The 19,404-nt window shown below is 45.9% G+C and overlaps 2 protein-coding genes across 2 annotated transcripts; one reads left to right on the plus strand and one right to left on the minus strand.

Moving 5' to 3' along the window:
• Positions 1-2,863: 2,863 nt before the first annotated feature.
• On the plus strand, positions 2,864-4,379 carry LOC119305299 (SKP1-like protein 1). Its single transcript, XM_037581864.1, has 2 exons — positions 2,864-3,348; positions 3,976-4,379. Exons 1-2 carry the CDS (start codon positions 2,995-2,997, stop codon positions 4,147-4,149), a joined length of 528 nt encoding a protein of 175 aa, XP_037437761.1. The 5' UTR covers positions 2,864-2,994; the 3' UTR covers positions 4,150-4,379.
• A 10,898-nt stretch (positions 4,380-15,277) lies between these two features.
• On the minus strand, positions 15,278-19,372 carry LOC119307871 (respiratory burst oxidase homolog protein B-like). The gene is made up of 9 exons (XM_037583963.1): positions 18,508-19,372; positions 18,218-18,377; positions 18,041-18,089; positions 17,815-17,928; positions 16,866-17,684; positions 16,571-16,785; positions 16,381-16,483; positions 16,205-16,287; positions 15,278-16,114 (listed from the first exon to the last, which is right to left on the minus strand). The coding sequence occupies exons 1-9, from the start codon at positions 18,974-18,976 to the stop codon at positions 15,505-15,507; spliced, it is 2,622 nt and encodes an 873-aa protein (XP_037439860.1). The 5' UTR covers positions 18,977-19,372; the 3' UTR covers positions 15,278-15,504.
• Positions 19,373-19,404: the final 32 nt, after the last annotated feature.

The raw sequence follows: 19,404 nt of genomic DNA on the forward strand, positions 1-19,404 counted from the left end.
AGTACCGGGGGGGTTACCGGAACCCCCTAGGGGAAGATATGGGCCATATGGGCCATAGGAGGGAGGCAAACCAGCCCACATAGGGGTGGAGTGCCCCCCAAGGGAGGAGTCCGAATTAGACTAGGGGAGGGGGTGGCGCCCCCCCTTTCCTTCTCCCTCTCCCTCTCCTTCCCCCTTTCCCCCTCCGATAAAAGGAAGGGGGGCGAATCCTACTAGGAGCCCAAGTGGGACTCCTCCCACTTGGGGCGCGCCTAGGGCCGGCCTCCTCCCCTCTCCCTCCTTTATATACGGGGGTGGGGTGGCTCTAAGACACACAATTGCTCCAAGCCGTGTGCGACGCCCCCCTCCATAGGTTACGCCTCCGGTCATATTCACATAGTGCTTAGGCGAAGCCTTGCGCGGATAACTTCACCATCACCGTCACCACACCGTCATGATGATGGAACTCTCCCTCGACACTTTGCTGGATCAAGAGTTCGAGGGACGTCATCAAGCTGAACATGTCCAGAACTCGGAGGTGCCGTACTTTCGGTGCTTGATCGGTCGGAAAGAGAAGGCGTACGACTACATCAACCGTGTTGAACAAACGCTTCCGCTTTCGGTCTACGAGGGTACGTGGACACACTCTCCCCCTCTCATTTCTATGCATCTCCTAGAGAGATCTTGCGTGAGTGTAGGAATTTTTTTGAATTTGCATGCTACGTTACCCAACAAAATAATCTCTCATGATCTTGGCATGGCCCTCCGCTTATCACAGTTGAAGTGTATGAGGACGAAGTGTGATCATCTCCTCGCCTGCCGAATATCATCGTTGAAGATCATGCCAGCGACCATTTCAAAGTTAGCGTCATCTTGTTCCTCAAATGATGATGAAGAGTCCACTAATATCATCTCTCTCAGCCTCTTCATCTTCAATTTAAATGACTAGGTTCTATTCAATTAACAAAATAAAAACAAGGAAAAGAAAAAAATAAAAACTCATCGAACACTTGCAAGGCGGTGGATGTGTCATGGCCGATCGGCGATGTTGAAATGATAGTAGGGGTGGCATGGCCTGGAGATGGTCGACACAGCACGTTGAGGAGTTGGTGAGGCTACAAGTAAGAAGATTTGATCTGCTTTCCGGCAATTGCGACGTATGAGCTCGATTCCAGTGACTGCCTTTGTAGGATCGTAAGTAGGTCTAGAGGTGGTGGTTAGACTACTTGACCAAATAAAAACCTAGCTTTTTCCCAATTTTAGTTCTTGGAAAGTTTTAGTGATTCTCACAAGCCAATGCATCAACCAACTCTAATGTCACCTAGATACTCCAGAGTGAGAGAAAAGATAGAGAAAAGTTTCCTGGCAATGTGGTTGAGGTACCACCAGCATCCTCATCCGACCAGATCCTCTTCCTCGCAGCATCTTGATGAGAGGTTCATGTTTGACCTCCATGAGGTCATGGTGGCAGCCGCGAATGACAGTGAGCCCCCCAAGGACGGGGCCGAGACGACTACTGCGCGACTGTGGTAGGTGCTCACCCAATGATGCCGTCGCCCCAAGCACTGGAGGTTTGTCCACACCGATGCTCCCTCTCCGGTTGTAACAAATTTCGTCTAAATTTGGTTTGGTTTCCTTCTCATTGGGAGACACAAATACGGTAGTTATCAATCTACACATTACCCTGCCTCATTGAATAAATGCCCCAGAACCCCCAACCCAGACCACCTTGCACCAAAGCGCCCATCTTTCCTCTCTTCCACCACCACCGCTATAGCACTAGGGTTTTCCCTGATCCCAAGTCCACCACCGCTTTCGCACTAGGATTTTCCCTGATCCCTAGTCCACCAAAGCATTGAATACTATTGCATAATATTTGATGGTAGATGGAGACCAACTACCTCCGCATTTCTTCTTTGAATCATATAGTTAACCTGTCTAGGTTATCTGCAATGAGCACTTTTTATCATAAGTACAATATTCTCCTATATAGAAACTTAAATTTAAGTGTCTATGACAAACTTTAGTGCTCAGGTTGAAGCCAAATTAGGAAACCACAATACAATGATGTCCCAAGATTTAACATTGATCAATGTTTAATCGGTCTATATGGTCCAAATTTGGGTCGCTTCCTTGTGAGTTACAACACTCTATCCTACCAGGCGTTGCTCGACCCTCCCCCATTAAATATCCCAACCTGGACCCTATAAGCCCAACCCACCTTACAACAATAAAAGCATCCATCTTTCCTATCTTCCACCACCACCATGTTTCCCCTTCCTCACCCTTCTAGGGTTTCGCCTAGCCGCTACCACTGCCGAGGAGGAGGAAGGGGAGGTGGTGGTGATGGTGGGTGGTGGGGCTACTGGAACAGAGGAGGACATTCGCGATGCATCAAGGAACTCCAACGTTGGTCACGTACTTGCGAAGGTCGGCGTTGGAGGAGACAGGGAAGGGCATAGAGGAGATGGCAGAAGAAGGGGGTCGCGGTGGTGGTGGGCAGCCATGACAAAGAGGAGGCATGTGTGGCGTTGGGGGCACGCGGTGGTGTGGTGCCCACCATGCTAGATCGGGATCCACGGCTAGCTGGTGGAGGGATGGGTTGCACGGGGGAGACAAAGGGGTTTTGTGCAAAAGCAAAGAGCAGATTGGCGGAAGTCTTTTTGTAAAATTGCCACCACTAGCCTTGCATGCACTACATATAGATCGGACTGTCGAATATGTACTCGGACCCCTGCTCCTACGGATCTCATAAAACAAATCCCGTCCAAATTTGGTTCGATTTGGTTTGGTAGTACTTGGCTTCATTTCCTTGTGATGTACGATAGATATGTGTCCATTCACGTGTTACCCCGCCTCAATAAATAAATTCCCATGGACCCTAGCCCAGCCCACCCCGCAGCAATCAAATCTCCCATCTTTTCCTCTCCTCTACTGTCGTCGCCGCCGCCGCGTTTCTAGGGTTTCCCTGATCCCCAACTCATCTGCCCCCACCTCAGCCCAGATCCAGCAGTGATGGCGACCGCAGAGGCAGGTGAGAAGAAGATGATCATGCTCAAGTCGGTCGATGGCGAGGAGTTAGAGGTGGAGGAGGCAGTCACCATGGAGTCGCAGACCATCCGCCACATGATCGAGGATGACTGCGCTGACAAAGGCATCCCGATCCCCAACATCAACTCCAAGGTCCTCTCCAAGGTCATCGAGTACTGCAACAAACATGTCCTGGCCAAGACAGTCGACGTCTCTAGTGGAGCCACATGTGCTACTGCATCTGACACCATGGCTCCCGCCGCCCTTGCCGAGGACCTCAAGATCTGGGACGCAGAATTCATCAATGTCGACCCTGACACTCTCTTCGACCTCATCAAGGTATGATATCCTTTGATTCAACCATTTAGTTTCTCTAGATCTACTTTTTCTTGATGTTCCCCTTCTGGCACTTGAATCTAGATTGGGCTACCCCGTCTTGCTACTATTTATATTAGATTGGATGGACTCCTCGTACAACCATCAAGGTAGATTTGGTTCGATTCGATTGGACTAGATTAGGTTTATATTATACATGATTATGATTTATTAGCGATGTACACATTGGTCGGCCATACAAAATCCTAGTAAATAGGTTAGGGTATCATCTTGTGATCTGATATGTTTCACTCATATGTGTATGTCATTATTATGCGTAACCTAGGAACCTTTATTATGATCAGTGTGAACTTATCATATGCACTATCATTGTGCCAGCAAATTGTATGTGATTAACATGCGGAAACATCAGACGATAGGTCACTTCATGTGTTGTTTTGTGTTTTATGATTATGCTAATATATTAATGCTTCTCTCTCACACGATAGGTCACTTCATGTGTTGTTTTGTGTTTTATTAGCTTGTAACACATCTTAATGCAAGACAATCTATCTAATTATCCATGTTCTATAGTCCTTATAGATTAATGCTTCTCTCTGACACCCTATGGTTCTTTCTGCCCCCTCTCAGGCTGCAAGTTACCTCAACATCAAGGGGTTGTTGGACCTGACTTGCCAGACTGCTGCAGACATGATTAGTGGCAAACCTCCGGAGGAGATCCGTAATTTCTTCAACATCCAGAACGACTACTTGCCAGAGGAGGAGGAGAAGATCCGCAGGGAGAACCCGTGGGCATTTCAGTAGAGGAGCATCGAGGTGGTGTTGAATGAATGCTTAGTATTCGTCATGTCAACCTTTTAGCTGCACTCTTTATGTTTTAATTGGTTGTAATTGTACTGGAGTCTATGAGGTGGTGTCAGTGAACATCTTCAGTGTTTATGCTTGCGTGAGCAAAAAAAAGTATTGTGGTGAGTGGTCAACACTTGTCAAACATCTTAGTATTTTCATAAGATTAATTCCGACATTCATCTAAAGCACTCATGTCAAGTAAGATTTTCTCTCCAGCCAATCTGAAATCATAATTTAGTTGTTTAACAAGACAATATGCTTTATGTTTTATCTTCAAGGTAGATGCCATGATGTTGCATAAACCATTTGAAATGGTAACATACCCATAAAATTCTTATAAGAAGTTACTGATGGTACAAGGTATTGTGTGTGGCTCATCTCCTGGGAAGCCAGACGATAGACCGACTTCAATGCCAACCAGGCCCAAGGGACATGATATGATCCCAGGCTGAGGAATCCGATCTTCCAAAAGAATCTCCACCAACTTTGCGATCAAGAAAGGGTCACCAATCTCATCACCCTCTTAGCGGTGACCCTATGTAACACCCCAAAAATTTAACCATGTTTTATTAAGTAAAACTTGGACAGAAATAAAATTTTGAATTATATTAGGACTTTTATTATTTATAGTTTCTTTTCTAATATTCTTCCCTCCATATAGAAACTTTTGAAAAATATTGTGTGTTTGAGAGTGTTCTTAAATCATTTCATTTAACTTTTAAAATTCAATAAGAAATATTTCCATAATAAAAGTTTCCCAAAGATTATCATTTATGGTATTTTTTAAACTCTAGAATGTTTCTGTTGCACTAAAACTAATTCAAATAATTGCTTTTTGGTGTTTAAAATTTTCTTGTGATTTATATATGATGGTTTTCTTTTCACAAATATCCTGAAAAGTTTCATGTTTTAAATTATTATGGAAGTAATTTTTTCTTTAATTGTCTAGTTCGTTTTGTTTTATTAAACGGGGGCCCTTTTAGACCCAAATTTTATTTCAAAAAGTGTTCTCAAGCACCTTCCGTGCCCAATGGCAGAATGCATACCCCATTCTACCCAGACAAAAATTTCTTTTGTTATTCAAATTATTTCTAAACCCAATTCTAGAAACACTACTAAGAGTAGAGTGTTTTGAGTATATGTAATCCAACTATGTATGACATGGTGCGATGAAAGATGACATTAATTATTTCACCAATATACTTTTTAATGTAATGCTTTAGAAACTATGGCTTTTACACTAAAAGGAGTGCCATCAAATTTGTTGAAATAAGTGTTACTTTCTAGGTTATCCCAAATGGTTGGGTATTCCTCTATCACTATGGTGAGGCAAAGTATTTTGTCATAGAGTGTGGAAATTTTTGAAGAAAATGTTTTCTGCAAAAGAGTGAGTGGGAGGACAGTGCAATTCGATGAGGTTGCGGAATACTTGTGATCAGGTCAAGGAAAGGAAATGCTAGAAGTAGTTCTAAAATTTCTTACCGTGACTGATACAGGAGCCTCTACATAGGATATATAGGCGTTGGTCGAACTTGCAACTAAACTATATAGGTTGGAAAATTCGTACAGACCTTCAGGGTGTGCAGGCAAAATATTGTTGAAACAAACAACAAACCTATGATACATAGAGAAGCGTTGATGGGCCCTAACTTTAGTATTGCTATACTCCAAAATAATCCGAGATAGTATCCATACACACAATCCAAGTTTAGAACTTGATAAACCCTCTGAAAGACTTAAAGTCTAATGTGTAGTGATGGATCTATAGATTGACAAAAATAAGAATGTTTTATAATGCTTGACTTGTTGCAAATAGTTTATGACAAGATCAAGGAGTTGATTATGACGAGATTGTCTCATCATAATAATACTAAAAGTCACTTCGGATTGAACTAGCAATTACTAGATATTTTAGTTATGAGATATAATAAATGGATATCAAAATGATTCCCATGAGATAGAAATAGAACCAAGGTTGTATATTTGATATGGTCCAAGGTAATTTTCTCGATCCATAGGATGCTAGTAAGTTTGCAAACTTCAAGAGATCTAGTAATGATCTGAAGCTAGCATAGAGCAGTTGGAATCTTTGATTTTATGAATTGATCAAATAATATAATTTCATCAATAAAGCAAAGATGCTTGTATTTACAAGAAAGTAAGTGGGAGCATGATAATATTTCTAAACACTGTGTGTGCATGACACATTGTTGATTGGAAATTATATTTCTTGACATGAAATAAGACTTTACTGAAAATAATTTTTTCAATAAAGTACTTAGGCAATATAGTCCTTGTATTAGATATATTAATCTATGGAGATAGTAGTGCCTAACCAGGCTTATCCAAAATACATATTGACAAAGTACTAAAGTAGTTTAGTATGAAAAACCTCAACAAAGAGTTTTCTTGTCAAAGTCACATGGAAGGAGTTCTTAGCAAGAATCGGTATCTTGAAATACTGATGAGTGAAATACAAGATTTCAATCACACTTGTGTTAATTCCAGGGTATGTAAATCACCAGATATGTCCACTACTCCAAGTAAATTGTGATTAAAGTTAATGTAATGGTCAAATTGTTGATCATATGACAAAAGTGAAAATCTCATTGAGTACTGAGGACATGTTTCTCGCATACGAAGAAAATGAAGATATTATTGTAAAGAATTACATCCATACATGCTTGATGTAAGTGGTACATCAACGAAAATCTTCAATCGGTGCTCCAAGTGAATTTTGATTTAAATTAAATGATTTATGGTGGCACAGTAAGTTGGAATTGGTCCAAGAAAGTTACTGTGGTGAATTATATAACAGAAGGCTGAGTATATTGTCGCTTTAGAATCAACAATAGAGGGTGATGAATCAAGGGTTAATTTATGAACTAGGTATGGTTCTAGATGATTGTACAAATGGAACACTGTTCTCAAATAGTGGTTCTATTGCTCAATCTAAGGAATCAAAGGTCTTGCTAGTGATTCAACATATACTAAGCTTGTTTCTCACAGATTATGAATTATGTGAAAGCAGGACGGATGCATTGAAATGTAAATGATACACACGGATCTGAAGTTGTCAGATTCGATAGGACGAAGTCCATACCAGAAGCAAAGCATGGACTGACACCAGATTGCCATTGGTGTAAAGGTTAAAAGTGCTAACTAGATTATTGACTCTAGTGCAAGTGTGAGACTGTTGGAAATATGCCCTAGAGGCAATAATATTTGTATTATTATATTTCCATATTCATTATTAAGAGTTTATATTTCATGCTATAACTGCTATGATCCTGAAATATGCGATTTGGTGGAAAACTCGTATGCACTTGTGAAATGATAAACGGTAAAATAAAAGGTTCCTAGTCTCGCCTCTAAGAGTAGCTCAAGTGTTGTTGGTAATCATGTTTTCTGGATCTTAGGATATCATTAAGTGTAATGATGATCCTAAAAGAACATTGAGATTATGACGTTAGAAGAACGTTCATATTGAATCGACCCAATCTTGTTTGTTATGAATTGAGTTAATATCATCTGCATTCAATTGTAATAACATGGAGTGTTAACTTGTGAGATTGCTCCTTAGACCATGAGATTATCGTGGTCACTTCTTACCATATGGTGGGCTTTGGGGTTGCTCAAACGTGACCTGTAACACGGTGATCATAACGACAACTTACAGGTTCATTGGAAAGTTTGACAAGTGGCCAGATAGCTCGACTGTGGGATTTGCTCCGCCGATGATGGGGAGATATTCTTAGGGACCTCTATGTGTGAAAACATCAATCAGCATCTGGCCAAACACATGTAAATTCGTCACGGGGATGCCGGAACACAATAACGAGAAAGAAGGACAAAACCGGTAATGAGGATCTCAGTATAACGAGCATGGTGATGACTCGGGAGGATACCGATGCATCCCAAGTTTTGTGAAGTATCACAAAGCAAGGGGAACATCACATGATAACCAAAGGTTCACTCAAATATCATTCTTTTGCTCATAGGGACTGATACGGACGTCCACGGTCCCGTTGCCGGTCATTGAACAAACGGTTTTGTTCATGTCTATGAGTTACTGAACCTACGGGGTCACAAGTTTAAGGAAATCATGATCTGCTAAGTGTTAGTAGGACAGGAGTCATGAGTATATATTTTTGGAATTATTTCATGAATATTCGGAATAGTTCCGAGAGGATCCGGGAGCGTTTCGGGGTCACCGGGAGGGTTTCGGAGAGTATCGGGTAATACTAGGTATTATCGATAAATTATATATAGGTGTAAATGTTTCAAGATATGTTAAATAATATATATAATGTTCTAGAGGTATTTCGAACATTTTCTATTTAATTTAAATATCAACGGGCCTAAAAAGTCCAAGAGGTGGAAGGCAACTTGGGCCACAAGGGCCTGAGTAGGAAGGCACCCCCCCTTCCTTGTGGGGGTGCGAACTGGACAAGGGGACATAGAAAGCCACTTTAAAAAGAAAAAAGGAGTAATCAGCTATGAGGTTCATGTACGGTTTTGAAATAGCGGTGGGAACTGTGATGTTATCATGACACTCAGCCATTGGTACTTCTACTTCGATCGCTCGCCTTTACTTTAGGATTTAGATAGCCCCTCTGGTCTATAAAAAAATCTCGGCAAGTAGACATCCACAGGAATTAACTTATCAACTCCCCGAACAGAGTCCTACTTCCTTCCCATGGCCGCCACCCCAAGGAGGGACTTTTCCCCATTGGTGGTTGTTCTCTCCTCCTCCTCCAACCTATATATACTAGGGGTTTTTGCTCTATTGTTTCATACAAGTTTTGGGGCCTCATCTAGTTCTTCTAGTTCTAGTTCTAGTTGGTCCTAGTTGACTAATTAGAGCTAGACTAATCCTCTTGTCCTCATAATTAGAAGCCCAGTGTGGTTCTAATATCCTCCCTCTAATTCTCTGACGATGATTAGCTCTGAACAATGAAGCGCTGCCGGATCGTGAAGGTTGCATGCTTGCAACCAAGTAGAGAGGTTGTGCTTTCGGTCTTTGGTTCGAGGGACAGTTCGTTGGTGGTACGACGGATTGTTCATCGAAGGTTCGAGGGACTCCAAGTATGATCTACACCGACACGTTCTTCTTCCGCTGCAACTTGGTGATGGTGACGATCGTGATCCCAACCCGTTATGCATCTTCATATTGATCTTGGGTGATCCTAGGTGCGATTTTTTTTGTTTTCTACTACATTTCGCAACATATCATACTTTCCATCCAAGGCTCTAAGGATCTTCTTGATGATGAATTTGTCGATCATCTCTTCACTTCCAAAGCCGACAATCTCATTTGTGATGAGAGCGAGCCTAGAGTACATTCCCGCGACTCCTTCACCATCCTTCATCTTGAACTTGTCAATTTGTCTTTGGAGCACATCCAACTTGGATTCCTTGATGGACTAGGTACCTTCATGCATATCAACCAAAGTATCCCAAATTTTCTTTGCATTCTCGATGCGGCTAATCTTGTTGAACTCCTCGGGGCACAAACCATTGAAGAGAATTTCACAAGCTTGAGCATTGAATTGCAACATCTTCAATTCTTCCCTGGTTGCTTCATGTTCCGGCTCATTTCCATCCTCAAATAATTCACCTTGCAAGCCAACACAAACAACTGCCCAAATGGCTGGATTATGACCAAGAATATGCATTTTCATTTTATGCTTCCAACTAGCAAAGTTTGTACCATCAAATATGGACATATACAATGGTAATTTCCCTCACTAGACGCCATGCTCTCCTAGGTGGTTAAACCAATGCAATGGAGACCAAATCTCTGATACAACTTGTAGGAACATAAGTAGGTCTAGAGGGAGGTGATTGGACTACTTGACCAAATAAAAACCTGGCATTTTCCCTATTTTAGTTCTTGGCAAGTTTTAGCGATTCTCAAAAGTCAAGAAACACCCTACACATGCAAGTCTAGATAGTAGGCAGCGAAAAGTAAAGACTTTGCATATGAACGTAAAGGAGGGGATCGAAGACATCAAACATAATGAAGATACAGAGTTTTTTGGTGTGGTTCCGATAGGTGGTGCTACCGTACATCCATGTTGATGGAGATTTCAACCCACAGAGGGTAATGGCTATACGAGTCCATGCAGGGCTCCACCCACAAAGGGTCCATGAAGAAGCTACCTTATCTATTCCATCATGGCTTACGCCCATGAAGAACTAGCCTCAATCGGGGTAGATCTTTGCGAAGTAGGTGATCTCCTTGCCCTTACAAACTCCTTGGCTCAACTCCACAAGCTTTGGAGACTCCCAACTAATACCTAACCAATCTAGGAGACACCACTCTCTAAAAGATAATAGTTGTTCTAGTTAAGGATGAACTCCTTGCTCTTGTGCTTCAAAAGATAGTCTCCTCAACACTCAATCACTCTCTCACAGATTTGGCATGGTGGTGGAGAAGGATTGGAGTCGAAAGCAACTTGAGGGGTATAGAAATCAAGGGTCAAATGGTTGGAGTGGAATCCCTTGATCTCAACACAAGTGTAGATGGTTCTCTCTTAGAAAATGGAAATGGGAAGTGGTGGCTTCATCCTCGTTGCTCTCTTTGAGAGTAGGTGGTGTTGGTGGGGTATATATAGCCATCACCAAAGATCTAGCCGTTATACACCTTTATGCACAACTCGGTGGAACCGGGTCAAAAACTCGGAGGGATTGATTAGTGTAAAAGGTCTGAACTTCAAATGCTTTGGTGAGATCGGATGAATCTACTCGGTGGGACCTAGTTGAGATGACCTAAGCACTATCAGTGTTTCGGCAGTTTCGATCGGTTTCACTCAGTAATTTCAAAATGGAGTCGATGGACTGCAGAAAGTTTTCCAGTGCACTTCGGTGGGACCGATTGCCATCTCTATGAGACCGAGTTTCTAGGGTTTAGGCAGTGGCTTTGTCTAATGTATCTCGGTGGGTCCAGATGTATGTGTTTTAGTGGGACCGAGAATAACTTTAGGGTTTTTGGCAGATTGGATTGTGAGGGTGTGGTTGAGGATTTTGGAGCAATATCTTTAAGCACTTGAGGAAATGACTCATGATCAAAACCTCATCCCCTTGTAATAGTATTGGCTTTCCTATGGACTCAATGTGATCTTGGATCACTTAACCAAAAATGTAGAGTCTTGGAGATTTTGCCAATATATGTCCTTTCATTTTGAGGGGTCCACATTCACATGTCCTTGTCATACCTACATTGAACTTTCCTGAAATAATCTTTGAATAGGCATTAGTTCAATGAAGTATATATTGTTACGAATTACCAAAACCACCAGGGGATTAGTTGCACTTTCAGCCTCGGACTAGGGCAGAAGGGCAGCGAGGGTGTAGGGAGGTGGTGGGTAGCCATCGGCGATGACGCAACGCGTGTTGAGGATGGTGCGGGCGTGCAAAATAGTCTGCAATTTTACTCGACTGGGTGGAGGCCGAGTAATGTTAGGAGTACATGGTGCCAAAGAGTATAATTTGTTCTCCGCTAAGGGTTATACGAGTTCGGCTAGGTGCTGTTAGAGGAGCAAACCGGGAATTTTTACTCCGCTAACCGATTATAGGGGATCGGTTAGAGTTGCTCTAAGGGGGGTTACGGGATGGGAACATGCAAACATGGAGGTTTATGATTGGAATTAGGGGGAGGAAGGGGCCTACCCCTTGAAATTCAAAGGGGGAGTGGTTATAGTTAGAAAACATCTATAAAATGCATGTAAAACCTCTGTAGGTCTAGCATTTTCAGCCAACCCGGTGCACCAAATAAAAGTGGACACATCATTTTTATTAATATTTAGCATCTTTTTTACATAGAAAAAGTTAATTGACCCTAGTCTACTCTTCATTAGTTGTGGGCATGTTCGTGTTCCACGATCTACTCTTTGCCGGACGTGGTCACATCCGTCTCCCATATCCTACTCCTCGTCGGAGTCTGTGGCCTGGCTGTGGGGTCGCCGGTGGAGGTGAGGTGGACGATTGACATTGACGGTCCGACCTCGTAGTCGTTGCGGCCTACGAAGGGCCCTGACATGGTGCCTAGTAGTTCGTAGAGCCGATTCCCATGTGACGAGGCAACGCACGCCCGAGATGTAGGAGCTGAGATGGGGGCGACGACGGCGGTCAACTTGGCCAGTTCCAATGGCGTTGACCGGCATGGGCTTGGGCGTGGGCCTCCTACGCAACTCCGAGGTTGGGCAGCTCGGTTCCCGACCAGAGTGGACCTCGTTGGGGATGGGGCGGAGCTACGCGCGGCGGTGCCAGCGAGTGAGGAGAAGGTGCGGGAAAGGGCGGTGGTGCTAACCGGTTCCAATGCTGAGGGGGGTCGACGATGGCAAGTGGTAGGACGAGGTAGGTCGGAACTGAAAGGGAGGTAGGGCGCTCGCCCAAATTTACTGAGAAGTGCTCTCTTATATTAAGTTTGGTTTTTTACAATGAAAACAGTAGGAAAGTCTCATACTGCATATATTTTTATGTTAATATGAGGGGCGAGTTACGTGTTACATCTGTACAGGGGGTGAGGATGTGGTATACAAACAGGGGCTATTCAACTAATGGTATCCAGCGATGCAGTAATAAACTGCACTTTGTGTGTGTGTGGGGGGGGGGGGCTATGTCTCAAATTGGAAAAATCGGTCTTGAATCTCAGCTTCCAAGATGAAATGGTGGGCGCCACATTCCTGAAGTAGTTGTTGTTTCGTTCTTTCCATAGGCTCCAAGCAGATATTATAAAGATATCCATTAGCATTTTACGGTTGTGCAACAATTTCTGTTGTTTGATGAGTTCAATCCTGTGATCATGGGGGGTCCACTGGATACCAAGGATTCTCCAACATTCCTCGTTGAATCGGCAGTGGAAGAACAAGTGTTCAAATGTTTCTTCAATATGATCACCACAAAGCAGGCAGTCTAGATTACTCCCAATGTTATAGTGTCTCATTTTGAGCATGCTTCTGGTGTTGAGGCGGTCAGCCAATAAAAACCAGTCAAAGACTTTAATCTTATGAACACTTTTGGATTTCCACAGCCATTTGAATGCATCATGGGCGACAATCTCCCTAAAATAGAAATTGTAGTACGCTGTTGTTTTAAAATTTGTTGCACCCCAGATACATGCCCATACGTCATGTGTTCGAGAGAGTTCAGTGTTGAGCACCTCTCTTTGAATCTGTTTCACTTCCTCATGTGCCTGAATTGATAGGGAGAGATGAAAGACCGCATGCAGCGTGGTGGTTGTGAGTAGGGCTGAAAAAAAAAGCTCGAAGCTCGCGAGCTAAATGAGTAGCTCGTGACTCGGCTCGAATCGACTCGAACTCGAAAAATAACGAGTCGAGCCGAGCTTTAGTTTAAGATCGTTTATAGACCAAGTAAAACGAGCCAATCTCACGAGTACTCATGTAACTCGTTAGGCTCGGTATAAAAGAGCAGCCACTCCCAATACAAAAAAGATCAGTCACTCAGCATCATATGTCTCAGGCGCACAACACAAGGCCTAGCCGCTGAAGGCTCAATCGCCTAGGAGACTCATGCGTTACAAGAAAATTACTATTGTTTAGTGATATATATGTTTAATATATACATAATCATTTTATAATATATGAGGGTTTTATGTTCATATCTTTAACGAGCTTAACAAGCTAAACGAGTCAGCTCACGAGTTATACGAGTCGAGCCAATCTTGTATCTTCAATGGTGGTGTATGAAACGAGCTCTAGCGAGTCGAGCCGAGCTAGCTCGTTAACGAAACGAGCTCTAGCGAGTCGAGCCGAGCTGACTCGACTCGGCTCGAATTCCAGCCCTAGTTGTGAGGAAGTCATTGACTGATGCATCTTCAATGGTGGTGTATGAGTATGCACGTGGGAACTTCTCGGTATATATATTTTGGTTTTAGTTATCTTTCCAAAAGAGAGCCGACGAGCCACTGCCTATCTGAATTTTGGTCACACCATGGTAGATTGGCATGAGGTGAATCAGGTCTCTTATATTAAGTTACAAAGAGAGTATAAACTAGAGAGCCGAGATATGGGGATGAAATTACTATTTTGACACGGTCATGTCATAGTGTCAAAAAAATGTCTTAGACTACCCATAATGGGAGTAACTTCATGAATAACATAAGGTTCAACTCAGCACATTTGCTTATGTGGCAATGATGATTTAATGAGGAAAAAGATGATTTGAGTAACATAGTTAGCTACTCATACTACGGGTGGGAGCGTCTGTCTTACTATGGTCGCTTTGGCTATATAGAAATGATTGTGTTTTTAATGGCAAAAAATATTCTTCTATGTACTCCCTCCGTTCTTTAAAGAGTGTACTTCCAACTTTGTTGGAAAGTCAAAAAAAATTTATATTTGACCGTGTTTATATAATAATACATCAACATTTATGCCATCAAATTAGTAGAATTAGATTCGTGATAAAATATACTTTCATCATATACCTATTTGATTTCACAAACATTGATATATTTTTGCACAAACTCGGTCAAACTTTGAAATACTTTAACCCTCCAACAAAGTTGGAAGTACACTCTTTAAAGGACGGAGGGAGTAGGTTATTTACAGTTGTACGCATTGGCTTCGTATGTGGTCTATTATGCACCGAACGGAGTACCAACCGCTGTTCAAGGCGGTGTGTATGCGGTTGGAGCGGGTGGCCAGTGAGGTTTTTAACCAACATGGGTGGAAGCAGAATCTCCGAATCGGGCCACCTACTCCGTCGACATAGGCATAGTTTCGGTCTCATATGGTTTTATTGTTGCCACTTTATCATTTTTACTCTTTGCTAGATTGTTCGTGTGATGGATGTGTACATTTTAGCTATGCAGAGGCAGGGTGTCACTCTTTATGCTATGTATCCGCTCGATGCTACATTTTAAGTTAATAAAAGCGCCTTTTATCAAAAAAAATATATCAAAATAAGATAAGTCTACAAACTAATAAATGAAGTGTTGCATGACACCATACATATGTTACTTCCCACTATTGAGATAGTAACATAAACTAGTAACATATGCATGTTGCCACCATGAGCAGTCTTATAATGAAATTGTTATTTTTGAGGAAATTAATGATTTGAGAGATGGGTAGAGGTTTAATTATCCATGCCACAGATTTTTAGACAAAGATGCCCTCCTACTTATATTAATTAAGATATACAAAGAAGAAAGGAAGAAATGTACAAACCCCATGACAAAGGTGCCTACGTGTCTGATACTACTAGCAAACAGCAAGTGAATAAAGTGTATATGTACGGGACATTCCTGTATATAGCCTAATGAACATGTGGAAATTCAGGTCAGAAGTTCTCCTTGTGGAAGACGAACTTGGTGGTGGTCCGGTGCGAGAAGTCGTGCGACAGCCGCCTGAGCTCCGGCGTGAGCTTCTGGTCGCCGCAGTAGAAGACCCCGACGCGCTGCCCCTGGTGGTCGCAGGCGACGCGCTTGAAGACGTCTCGCCAGCAGGGCCTGGCGAAGTGGGTGCGGACGCGGGTCCCGGACACCACGTCCACGCCGCTCTTGGCGTGGTGGAGCGCCTGCAGCATCACCACCATGGCCGACCGCGCGTCGCCTTCCTCGTACACGCTGGTGCAGTGGTTGTGCAGCTCCACCACGGACTCCTCGCCGGCGGCGTCGCGCTCCGCCACCTCGTTCATCACGCCGCGGAACCACTCGAAGGAGCCTTCCTCCCGCGTGCACCAGTAGAAGTAGACCCGCTTCGTCATGAACCCCTCCTCGCCCTCCTGCCCCTGCCCCTGCCCCTGCCGGTGGACGTTGTTGAGCACGTCCTTGACGATGCTGATGAGCGGCGTGGCGCCGATGCCGAGGCCGATGAGGAGGAGCACGTCGTACTTGCGGTAGTCCTGCGCCGGCGCGCCGTAGGGCCCGTCGATCAGCAGCCGCGGGAACCTGCACACGCCAGCATCAAGGAACAATCAGACAAGTTCAGAACCACCACCATGGACGCCGACGGTCCTTGCTGCTCCTACTCCTACTTACTTGGCGTTGGCGTTGTGCTCCACCATGGACGTGAAGTCGGCTCTCAGGAGGCCGCTCTGCCCTGCCGACGGTGGCCTGTATATCTGCGACCACAACAACCATTGTTAACAGCGAATCCTTCTCCTTCCTGCAAGGGAAACGCGTCGGCTCGATTCCTCTGCCAGTGCTGTGCTTACCTGGGAGAAAATGGCCCTGAATCTGCTCGTCCAGTCGCCCCGGCACCGGATGTGCATGCTGAGGTAGTCGTCGCCGGGAGCCGAGGTGATGGTGAAGGGGTGCCTGCATTGCAACAGCAGCTTGTCAGCTCAGGTGCACGGCTGCTACATTCGTAGCGACGCGGAGACGATGGAAGCCATGGGCGCTCACCACTCGAACGGCGAGACCTCGCCGCAGTTGACGTAGATGTACTGGCCGCTCCTGTACCTGAAGCCGTGGGGCTTACTCATGTGGATGGCTATCACATTCCCAGGATACACCGCCACCTTCTCGATCCTCACGGTGGTGAGTCCGTGCGACCTCAGCGCCCGAAGAAGCCGCTCGCCGGCGTACAGCAACACGGGGACGGCAAGGTACATCCATGTCTGAAGTTTCAAAAAGAGTTACCACCAAACATAGTCCGCATCTGAGATTGCAAAGGAAGCGTACGGAGACCGTAGCTCACCGTCTGCTTGTACCATGTCCGGTTGATGTAGAGGCAGACGCCGTGGACGACCAGGGCGACGTAGACGACGACGAAGAGGTGGTGGGAATACCAGAACATGTTGAACTCGCTGAGCCTCTTGAGCGGGTTCCCCTCGCCGAGCTTGCTCCGGCGGAACCGCGGGTGCGCCAGCGTGTATGCGACGGCCATGAGCACCACCATGATGACGCCGGTGACGCCCTCCACGCCCCGCACGAACCACCAGTAGTCCGGGACCCTCGCCTGCCCGAAGTAGCGCTTCATCGGCTCGTACGCCTCGTCGCTGGCGCGGAGCAGGCGCGGGAAGTCGCACGTGAGGTGAGTCACCCCGTGCAGCGCCACGCCGACGGCCACGCCCCCGGCCACCACCTTGTGGAAGTTGATGTTGTCGTTGAAGGGCACGGCGGCGCCCAGCCTGGTCCGGGAGCGGAGCCAGGTGATGGTGTTGCGGCACACGGGGAGGAGGATGAGGGCCATGTTGAACTTGGTGGTCTCGGCGCCGCCCTTGGCCACGCACACGCAGTAGCCCATCACGTCGAACGTCGGGTGGCGGCGGTACGCGTAGAACTTCCAGGCGAAGAGGCCGGCGTTGATGGACAGCCACAGCGCCATCACCCACACGCGCTTCCAGTTGTCCTCCAGGAAGTAGCGCGCCGCCGTCAAGCCCCGCCGGAGCGGGTTCGCGTCCGGCGCCGGCACCAGCCTCTGGCTGATCAGCTGGCTGATGTTGGAGCTGTGCGCCACCAGGCTCGTCGGCACCTGCGAAGGGGGCAGCAGCAGCAGGGACTCCAGTGTCGCAAGCTGTAGAATTTTCATATATTTTTCCAAGACGAAAATGGAGTTGTCAGTATCACTGTCAGTGAAGAGTGAACTGCCAACAATTTGACAACCAATTCCACGGAAAAGAGACGAAGGGTGAGAGAGGATGGACCTCGATGTAGCCGAGCTGGTCCGGGTCAAGCTCCTCCATGATCAATGCCGTGTACTCGTCGACGCGCTCCAGGATCTTGGTGAGCTTGTTCGCGGAGGCCGTCAGAGTGAGGACCTGACAAGGCAACAGAAATTCAGAAGCATTCCAGATGCCTTGCGTCGAACAGAGAACCATTCGGATCTTTGCATGATTTTTGCTGTTGTTTAAATTTTTGCTTTTCACTCACCTCTTTGAGCTCCTCTTCAGTGATCCGACCATCTGCATTCTTGTCAACCCTGCAACAAGTTTAGTACAATTGTCACTTTTTTTTACATCAAACTTAATTTCGAAATGTCAAATTTGGTCCACATTTCAGTTTACAGACAAAGTTGAACTTTGAGATAGGATTTTATTGGAGACGTACATGTCGAAGAAAGTCTGGAGCTTGGCATCAAAGCCTGGATCTGATAGCTGCTCCCAGAACTCACGGAGCTCATCCTTGGTCAGCACCTGAGCAACGATCCCCCTTCGCCGTGCAAGCGCGTCGAACATCTGCGCCGCGAACTCCTCCGACCCAACCATTCCTAGAACACAAATTTGGGAAGATCATTTCAGAATCGGTGCTGTTGCACACTGACCGAAAATTCAGACATTCTTTTTCCTTATAATAGTGAAGCTGACGCTTCAGAGAAATGGATGAGTGAGCGGGCTTACCAATGCACTGGCCGAAGCGTGAGCGGAGGAGCAGGCCGTCGACGGCGAGGCGGTCGAACCGCTTCTCCGCCTCGGGCCAGCTGCCCCGCGTGACGACGCTCTGGTTGAGGAAGTGGAGGCCCCTGAGCGCGCGCGCGGCGCCGGTCATGCTCCGGTCCAGCCGGCGCTGGCTCGCCGGCGCGTTGTCGCCGCCCCGCTTCGCCGACGCGATGCGCCTCAGCTCGGCCTTGAGCCTCGAGGACAGGCCGCCGCTCCGGGGCAGCAGCGCCGCGTCGGGCGTCTCGCCGGCGGCCCTGACGCCCTGGACGGCCACCGCGTCGTCGGCCCCGACGTCGAGCGTGACCTCCACGTACTCGTTCTCCTCCTTGAACCGCGTGCTCCGCCGGCTCCCGCTCTTGCCGTCCGCGCCCTTGTGCTCCTCCGGCGGTGGCCCGGCATTGGCATTGCCGTTCCCGGGCTGCCTCTCCATGCCCGTCAGCCGCGGTCGTCAAGCAAACTAGCGAGCGATGCGATGCGACGTGGAGAAACAGCTGCGCTGATTGTCTGAAGAATGGAAGCGGAGGTCGATCTATGGCGAGTGGTTTTGGTAGCCAGGAAAGCAAGAATGCGCGGGACATATATAGAGAGAGATGCAAACAGGAGTGGAAGTGGTTAAGCAGTTCTAGTAGATTTGGTGAGGACACGGCTGTAGCAGCATTTTGAAGGTTTTTGTGTCCGTTTGCTAGTGTTTTTTAAGGTTTGGTGAGAGCAAGATTCAAGAGGAGAGGAGGGAATGGGGCATGATGGAAGGTGGTGGAATGGAATACAGTGGGCGCCCGCCCCTGTCTCTCAACTCAACTCTGATGGCTTTGCGCAGTCCGGCAATCCAGCTTCCAGCCCCTGGTTAGGGAGGGGTGG

The sequence above is a fragment of the Triticum dicoccoides genome, chromosome 5B (genome assembly GCF_002162155.2).
Source record: "Triticum dicoccoides isolate Atlit2015 ecotype Zavitan chromosome 5B, WEW_v2.0, whole genome shotgun sequence".
NCBI classification, from domain to species: Eukaryota; Viridiplantae; Streptophyta; class Magnoliopsida; order Poales; family Poaceae; genus Triticum; species Triticum dicoccoides.